Genomic DNA, 9,674 nt, shown 5'->3' on the forward strand with positions numbered 1-9,674 from the left:
AGAAGAAGAAGAAGAAGAAGAAGAAGAAGAAGAAGAAGAAGAAGAAGTGTTTATTTTTCCATGAAATTTAAAATTTGCATCATGGCCAGCATGATTTTAAAGTTGACCTACTCTCCTTCGTATTGGTCAGAAACTTCGTATTTGGTCAGAGTCGTGTTGGGGTGTGTGCAGCTTGCAGGCATTAGAGGAGCTGAAGTGAGTTACTGGAAGGCTTAGATCAGAAGGCCCAGGGGTTCGGGACTTTGGCAGCAAGTTCCAGCATGGCGGACGGCGAACAACTCAGACAAAGGTGCCCTCAGAGCGTTTGGGACTGGGCTGGGGAAGAGCACTGCGGTAGTTGCCCGAAGCGCTAAGGGAGGAATCAGAAATCAAGGCGGAAACCAAATGACAGCGCAGTTCGGCGGCTCACTCTGCCACAGGGGTCCCTACGTTAACCTCTCTGCTCTGCCAACCGTGGTGTTAGGGGCCTCCTTTGTCTTTCGGTTTTGAGACTGTTTATGTCATTCTTAGCCTTTTATCAATTTCCAAATTTCCAGTGTTTCTGAAAATTCTATACCCCATCAGTGCTCTAAGACATGCTATTAAGTCACATGGGCACTCCTGTTTATCTTCATTTGTACACCTGTGGGTCGAGCCTTGACACCTGCCTGCCTGCAGACCGGTGCATCTGGGCAGTGCTCAGACTCGGCCCGGGGGGAGGGGGAGGCGAACGCTGCACCCGGAGCTAGCCGCCGGGCTGTTTGCTCCGCGCGTTCCGCGCTGGAGCGCGCCGCGACGTGGGAGCGCGGGGGCCCGCGTGGGTGGCGGCGGGAGGGCCGAGCTCGCGCGGGGCGCGGGGCGAGCGAGCCCGGAGCGCGCCCTCCCGGCCCGGCTCGCTAACCCGCGGGCTCTTGTCTCCCCACCCCGCCCGCTGCAGGTCTGGTTCCAGAACCGCCGCGCCAAGTGGAAGAAGCGCAAGAAGACCACCAACGTGTTCCGCGCGCCCGGCACGCTGCTGCCCACGCCGGGCCTGCCGCAGTTCCCGTCGGCCGCCGCCGCCGCCGCCGCCGCCATGGGCGACAGCCTGTGCTCGTTCCACGCCAACGACACCCGCTGGGCGGCGGCCGCCATGCCCGGCGTGTCCCAGCTGCCGCTGCCGCCCGCGCTCGGCCGCCAGCAGGCCATGGCGCAGTCGCTGTCCCAGTGCAGCCTGGCCGCGGGGCCGCCGCCCAACTCCATGGGCCTGTCCAACAGCCTGGCGGGCTCCAACGGCGCGGGGCTGCAGTCGCACCTCTACCAGCCCGCCTTCCCCGGCATGGTGCCCGCCTCCCTCCCCGGCCCCAGCAACGTCTCCGGCTCGCCCCAGCTCTGCAGCTCCCCGGACAGCAGCGACGTGTGGCGGGGCACGAGCATCGCCTCCCTGCGCCGCAAGGCGCTCGAGCACACAGTCTCCATGAGCTTCACCTAATGCCGCCGCCGCCGCCGCCGCCGCCGCCGCCGCCCGGGAGCCCGGAGCCGCCTCCCCGCCCAGACCCCGCCCGCGCCCCGGCCTCCCGCCCCCGCCCCTCCCCGCCCCGCGCTGCCCGCTCGCCCAGGTCGTGCTCGTGCCCTCCTCCCGGACCCGCGGCCCGCCTCGCCCGCGCCTCCCCTCGGGCTCCGTCTCCCCAGCCTCGCCCCTGCTCCCGCGCCCGGCAGAAAGCATCCTTCCCGCCATTTTACTTACCAGGGAGTCGACTCAGGATCTGAACTCAGACACCAGTGGACTGGTTTGTGGGCAGACACACGCGCGCACACTCGCACACACTCGCACCACAGCTCACGTTCAGACACTACACGCGCGCGCAGACAGTGCACCTCGGCCACACGCGGACGTGCTCCAGGTGCAGCGCAGCGTTAGGGATTTTTGTCTTAAAGGTGGACAAGCATCTGCTACCAACCGCCTCATCCGAGGGCCCAGCCCATGTACTTTGATTTGTCCCTGCATTCTTTCTCCGAACTCCTCTCTTTCTCTCCCGGCCCACCACCCTACCCCGTCTCTCCAGCCACGTCCACGAGACCCTCTATTGGCTTGCAAAAGACCGCTTTCGTTATAGCTCGGTTTTTCTGTTCTTAAGCACAACTGTGTGAGGGTATAGAAGGGAAGGCTTCTCAGGAGGAACACGCCAGCGGACTGGGTGGCCGGAGCAGACTGAAGCACTTGTGTGGTGAAGAGGTGGCCTTTCCCGTTGTAATAGGTCTTTATAGGAAGAACAAAATACACTTGGAAGGATCTTTTTTTCCTTTTGTAAACGCAAAAGCCACACCTCTTTTCTAGCTCCTTCAGGACTGGTGTTCGTTTGCTTCCTTTCCCGTTTTCTCTCCTCGCTGCTCAGTGCCCTTTGTTGTTTTGTGGTCGTCCTACCGCGTCCTTCGCGCCCCCTCGGCCTCCTGCCGGCCGCCAGGTGGGTGCAGGCGGACGTCTACAACCCTGCAACTTTGTACAGAGAAACACAATCAGCTCTTTCTGCATGTGCTGGTCAATCCAAACCCAGAGAACAGAAGCGCTTTCTAAGAATGAACAAACCTGTGAAATAGGATGTTTTGTGTAGATAAAGCATTCTTGTTACATACTGGTCAATTTGTGATATGTTTTAACTTACTGTCTGTGCTTCTTTATGGAATTTGGTTTTCTTAATAAATGTTTGAGCTAATATAAAGCATATTATTTGACTTTTCCGGACAAGTTTATATCAAGTCAAATGTAAATGGATAAAATAAAATCATTTTCAGTATGTGATACAGAGAATGATGGGTTTTGACTGCGGAGGCGATTCCCAGAGGGGAGGGAGAGGGCGAGTCTCAGTGGCGAGGTGGTGGCTGGGGCGCCGGGGCCCTTCACCGCGCAGGAGACTAGGATTTACTTTCTGGACAGCACTGCGAGGCCTCCAAGGCCTCCACAGCAAGACTGCAAGCTGCGCGCAGGGCCGGGCCGGGCCGGGCGGCCTGGGTCAGGCAGGCAGTGCCGCAGCCGGGCCGCGAGCGCTGCACGCGAGCTCAGGGTCTCGCGAGGCTTTGGGCCTGACACGGGGCGCGGGGTCAAGCACGGAGACGCTTCTGTGGCCCCTGGGTCGGTCGGGAGGTGGCGAGGTGGGCGCCCCTCGTGGACTGAGGTGAGGGCCGTGGGCAGGAGGAGGTCGTGGCTAGAAGGCCTGGGCCTCGAGAGCCGGGAGCTCGGCGCTAGGCTGCCCGAGGCCTGGTCCTGGTCCGCTGGGCGCAGCTCCCCAGGTGCATTGTGGGTAGGGCGGCTGCGGGCCTCAGGGTCCCACCCTAAGCTCCGTTTCCAACGTCCTGGACAACCCTCCCAGGTGCAAAGGAGGGATCCGGAGGAGGTGGTGTGGCCCCCGGGACGCCTGGTGGCTGCTGGGGACATCCCCTGCGGCTCTGCTCTGGTGTTCTCTCAGAGTCCATGCTTGGTGGCCACTCACCTCGAAGTTAGTTTAGCCACGTGCTCCGTGGGTGTCCCTCAAGGCACGGGAGCAATTGCTGATCGCCGGCGTGGTTTAGACTTGGAGGCAAATCGATATCACAGCCTTGCTTTGGAAAACTAACCAGATCAATATGAAATCTAATGGTCGTTATAGGCATTGAGAGGGCACCCCTTTTCCCATGGGAGGATTTCTCATTTGGTTGCCAGAGTGTAAACCCTAAAAGCACCCTTATCCAGAATTACAGTTTTGGGCCACAGGGCTAAACGTGAACCTTAAGAACTGCATGTAATCATTACCCAACAACCAGAACACAAAGGATCTCCTTAAAGGTGAAGGCAGAAAGGAAGGCTTTTCAATGATAAAGAAAAGCATATGTTCCTACATGAGGGATTTTAGCTGGATGATTTTGAAGGGTCTTTCAGTTGTACATTTCCTGAAGAAGCATGAACATATTAAGAGAAGGTGATTCTATCGCTAATTTTGGGTTTCATATTAAAACCCTTTGTTTTGAGGCAGGGTCTGGATATGTAGCCCAGGCTGGCCTGGAACTTGAGGTGCTTCTGCCTCTGCATCCTTGGGGCTCAGCCTTGCACATCATGCCAAACAAAAATGAGCCATTTCTGTACTTTTAAGGACAACCTTCGTGTTTTATAAAGCATCTTTTTACACGTCTTATGCTCTCTCTTATGCTAATCTTTAAAAAACTTTTTGGATATCATAATATCAAGTTGCATTTAAGAGATCAGTGCAGGTCATCACTGATGGCTTCACCAGTGAGCAAGGAAGGTTGTTTACAAGGATGCTAATTTTACAGCTTTTTTATGTCGCTATAAAGCATAACTTTATGATGTAGGAATGCAATAAAGGATGTTAAATGGAATCTTTAAAATTTGTATTTCTCAAAGGCCAGGGAAATAGAATCTTTCATATAAAAAAATGGGCTAATTCAGAACACTGATGAGAAGTTGCAAATCAACTAAAGTGATAGAGCTTTTCAAAAGACACTTATATTTTGTAGTATAGTGGTTATTTGTCAACATAAAAAAAGTATACAGACGTTTTCACTTGACCTGACTCTGGAATAATATTTGTTTTTATGGCAATAGTTTTTTTTATTATTAAAAATCCTGAACATTTTAAAGTCAGATGTGCCATTAGGGTAGGAGAAGGCTAACCTGGCCAAAATGTTGAGGTTGACAGTTTAACAAAGATAAAAGCAGACACTGAGAATCTCAATTACAAGCATGAAAGATTTTTGCTTTCAGAGGGAGAAAAAAACCCAACAGAATAATATTTCATTTTCTTTTTAGTCATTATGGAAAGCAACTCTGACTCCAGTTTGTTAATGCTATAACTAATTAAAGTTAGTAAGGAACAACTCATGGTGTAAAATATCAGAGTGCAAGTTAGAGGAGTGGAGCATGCTGGCTGTCTAGCCTCTGATGCACTGTGTTGTTTGCTGAGTAGCCTGTTTGACATCTGTCACCACATGCCAGCCAGAAAAGTCAGTCCATTATGACATAACTATATGATTGCTTCATTTTAATATACGTATTTATCCTTGCATCTTAATTTTCTTCTCAAAATTGGCACTAAGTAGCCTTTGTATCATTTGAGGACTGATGTAATAATGATGTTGCATTTACTTGTTGTTGATGAAAAAATACACAGGAATGCAACCTGCTAAAGATGATGTTAGATATTGAATATAAAATAGGATGCAGAGCTATTTGGGTAAATCAAGGGACTTATAAATATGGATATAGAGAAGAAATAGAGATGAAATTCCAGCTCTTGGGTGATTTGTATTTGTTCTTCTCGATGACTTTGTTCCGTGGAAATGAAAATGTGTTTTAATCTGTATGGTGGACCTTGTATTTTAATTTTTGGGATAAAGAAAAAGCTCAGGTCACACAGATGTGTATCCTACTAATGGCAGTAGTTAACCTTTCAGTTAAAAGAATATAACCTTCCCTTTCTTCCTTTCAGACATAAAGATAATCTCATCTGAGGGCATTTATTGTGAAGAAATAACAGCATGGCATGGTGAAACTACTGGCTCATTAATCCTGGCATCTACTTCCTACAGGGTTCCTTGATTAGTTAGATTCATTCATAGAGTATTTCAGAGTTTTTGATTTGTCACCATTGGCTGGGTTCACTGAGTTCAGGCTAAATTGAGCCAGAAGCACTGTTTATTAGTAATTTTGTAGTACAGGCTACCCTAATAATTCAGCCCAAATATCTCATCTGAAAAATATCCATTCATTCAGGCTTCTGATGTGGGTTGCAGCTGTGTTCATAGGGAATTGAAAGAACACAAGTGATTGGGCATGTATTTTCTAAATTATTAACATGATGGCTAATAGCTGTAAACCCATCTTCATATCCAGTACAGAAATTATGCTTCATTTTAAAAAACGAAAGCAGCAACAAAGGGGGGGGGGCACTCCCTACCTGGCTTTCTGCTTTCATCAGCGCAGAGCATTCAGCAAAGGAACTGTGGTCTGTTTAGCAGAGAAGCAGAACAATGCCTTTGTTTTCATTTTCCAGTTACGCACTATCAAAATAAGGTATGGGTTTATGAGATTTCCTATACAGAAACATCAAAAAATTCAGGCAGGAGCCTCACAAAGGATCCTTTTCCATTTTGGTGATGTCATAGTCTTTAAGCAGATACAATTAGTTGTTTGTGTAGCTGAGCTGCATCTTCTGTTCTCATGATCCCGTATCTCACATATCCCAGTTTCTATCTCTAAGGCCACACTGGATTTGTGTTACACTTGTTGCAATTGCACTTACTGCCATAATCTCACTCAGTCCTGTTCTGAAATAACTCACAAGTACCAGGAAATACATAATTAACCTGCCTGACATACGCAATATATGTTCTTTATATCTTTCATTGAAATGTCATAGGGCTTTATATTCTTTTGTTCACAGTACTTACTGAATCTATTTAAGATAAACTGAAGGTCAGACTAAAAACTGTAGAAATCCTTAACACTAAAAGGATTATATATGATTCCTAGGACATTAAAATAAAAATCTTAGGAAACTGAAAACACAGCACACACACTAGAATTAAGTTATTTCTAGACTTTTGTAATCATAAAATTCTGAAGTCAGTGAATTGACCTTTCTTCAAAACTATTCTTGTCTAATTAGACAAAATTTGTGAGAGGGTGTCATTGGCCTCAAACTTGAAACATTTTTGCCTCGGGGATTACTACTTTTTGATTTCTTTTAATGTCATGTATTCTGCCTCTTAGATATTTCAATTCTTACTTAGAAATAGAATTTTCAGAGGGTGTTTATTTCACAATTTTTCCTTCAGTCCCTTACATTTGAATCCTTATCTGATTTATAGAGCACATGATCTCAATTAAATCAGGATACACAGGTAAAATATATTCCTGATTGTGTAAGTGAGGAAATTAAGACTCATGTAAACCAAATATTTTGCCAAAGATCACACAGCAAGTGGCAGAGATGGTTCTCCAAGTCTTCCGATTACTCTGCAATAGTATGTGTGTGACGTGAGACATCCCTCTTAGCAGATTTTCAGAGAAGGAAATTACCTAAATTTGTAATTATACGAGGGACATGTATAAAGTAAAAGTTCCAAGGGTCCAGAAGGACCTCTTTTGTGAATCTCATCCGTCTAGAGGTTATTCTTGATAGTTAAAGTGTGCCACACAGAAACCTCTTCACTGTGTACGAAGTCTCTGTCAGTGACCTTGTTGCCTTGTGCGCTCTGGGCTGATGTGGCAAGAAACTCTCAAGATCACTGCAGACCTGAAGAAAGGTGCTATTGCAGATGGAGAGGAAAGAGCTGACTGTGCACAGGGAATGTCCCTCAGTGTTCAGATGTGCTTCTTGTCAGCCCTTGAAGGACTGTGGTGTCGGGGTCTCTTGGTGTTGGTTTGGTGTGACATGAAGTAGTTACAACTCAGGATAAGGCATTTCCCCCTTGAGTCAATTAAACACATCCTCAATCATAGGTATAAAATCGTAGTATTTGAAAACCTTTTTGTTTGTTTGTTTTTGGTTTCTGTGTAGCCCTGGCTGTCGTGGAACTTACCATGTAGTCCAGGCTGGCCTCACACTCACAGAGATCCTCCTGTCTCTGCCTCCTGAGTGCTGGGATCGAAGGTGTGTGCCACCACATGTGACCTGAATGGGTCTTTAAAGTCATCTAATTCAGATTCATGACCACAGCTGTCCTTTAAAATTTTCTCAGCAAGAGGTCTTGCCTACTGTGATTGAGTCAAGGCAGATGTCTCATTTTGTCCTGCTGTAGGAAGTTCTTTTAGTAAGGCTGGTCTGCCTCTTGGGTCTGCACTTACAGCCTCACCTTATGTTTTTAGACATGTTAATTAATGCCTTCCTAAGTCAGTGTTTCCCCTTGTGGCTGTAGCAGGTTACCAGATAAACTTCATGCCTCCAGTGCACACAGCCAGGGACTGTTTCTTGCTCTTATAACTTCTGCATGACAAAGAAACTCTGGAGACAGCCTTTGCCATTGCTGAGTCAGTGGTGTAAGCTGTTGGAATTGGGAAGGTAAGGCGCCTTTGAGGTTCTTTCTGATGGTGACAGAAAGCTGGAAAGTTGTGAGTTAGCCCTAATGGTTTGGCCCAGAAACTTCTTCAGTTGGTACAGTGAGAACAAATCTGATTCTCCTGATTGTAAGAGCCCAGCAAATGTGGGCACTGGAGGGAACCTCAAAGTTGGCTCAAGAACCCTCAAACCAAGTTTTCAGCACAAAGGGGATTATTTGCCTGAAGGGATGGAGTGCAGGGAATAAGGAACAAAGACAGGAGATAGAGGACAAGGGAGAAAGGGAAGAGAACAAAGGAGAGAGGAGAAAGGGGCAAGTAGAGAGGGTGTTTGTCCCAGGGGGACAAAGGACTGTCTCTGGATAGAGAGGAGACAGATGTGGCCCATGGGTAAATGGCGGTGTATAAAGGTAAAATGGGAAACCCCATGTTAGGATGAGGTGTTTAATTTTAATCAGGCATTTTAATTAGGCAGCCAGTGGGGGCTGTTGATTGCTGGACTTCAATACTTAGATAACTGGACCTTGGGGTCAGCCTTAGGGGGAGGAAATGGCCAAATAAGGGACTAGACCTTGGTGGCTAGCTTTAGGAATGGCATCTAATGGTTTTTAGTAAGGCAGAGGGAATGGAGGAGAAGGGCAAGGCCTGCCAGAGCCACATGCTCGAGAGGGCACACATGGGTACTCTGTGAGCTGAACTCATCTATCCACCATCTTATTTTCTTCATGGCAAATACCCTCAGGTTTCTCATTTAACATGTTTTTATGCTGACAAATCAATAACAAATTTTGTGCTTATTAACAAGGCACAAAGGTAGGGGTGCAAGAGAAATATATGACATTCAAGCTCTAAAAGAGCTTCCCATATAATTGGGCGATAAGGCAAATATACTTTAAACTAATTTTTAGTGGCATTTTTTTTAATGGGTTGAAAATTGCTAAGTTCTCTGACACAAATCTTAAATGCAACAGAAACCCAAAGAAGCAGGAATGAATTTCTGGGCAAGGTGTCCTGAAGGAGGAAAGTTTTATAGGACAATAAGGTACCAATTAGGTTGTCCTTGCTCATCTGCAGCAGTGCTTCTGGGTCTCATCTTTAGATCTATAAAGTATGTTTGGATGTTAATGTATATCATCACTAATCTGCTATCTTCTCAAATATGGAAACGTTAGCTAGATTTCTTCTCTAATGATCAGGGCAAGGCATGATGGGCCATTTTCTGGACTAATTTTAATAGTGACTTATAGTCTGATACAGTGCTTATGTGTTACAGAGTGTTGGTAAGTTCCCAACATATTTAACTTGGTACTGATTTGTGTTTGTGTGTGTGTGAACTTGACACAAGCGAGAAGCTAGTCATCTAGGGAGAAGGAACCTCAATTGAGAAAATGTCTTCCTCAAATAACCCTGTAGGCAAGCCTGTGGGGCATTTTCTTGAATAATAATTGATGAAGGTGGGCCTAGCACCACACCTGGAAAGTGCCATACCAAGGCAGTACCACACCTGGAAAGGTGATACTGGGTTGTATAAAAAACAAGTTGAGAGAGCCATGAGGAACAAGCCAATAATGTTATTTCATGGTCTCTGCTTCAGTTTTTGATTCCAGGTTCCTGCTTAAGCTTCTGCCTTTGCTTCCCTCAGTGATGACTATGACTGGGATATGTACAC

The 9,674-nt window shown here is 47.2% G+C and overlaps 1 protein-coding gene across 1 annotated transcript in view; it reads left to right on the forward strand.

Annotated features, from left to right (window-relative positions):
• Otp (orthopedia homeobox) overlaps positions 1 to 1,455 on the forward strand; it is a 7,965-nt gene extending 6,510 nt beyond the window's left edge. Inside the window, exon 3 of the mRNA XM_055598425.1 lies at positions 917 to 1,455. Coding sequence (XP_055454400.1) covers positions 917 to 1,447 — 531 coding nt within the window. The 3' untranslated portion in view covers positions 1,448 to 1,455. The remainder of the gene's footprint in view (positions 1 to 916) is intronic.
• The last annotated feature ends 8,219 nt before the right edge of the window (positions 1,456 to 9,674 follow it).

Source organism: Psammomys obesus, unplaced genomic scaffold, assembly GCF_907164565.1.
Source record: "Psammomys obesus unplaced genomic scaffold, mPsaObe1.curated_primary_1811, whole genome shotgun sequence".
In the NCBI taxonomy this organism is placed as follows: Eukaryota; Metazoa; Chordata; class Mammalia; order Rodentia; family Muridae; genus Psammomys; species Psammomys obesus.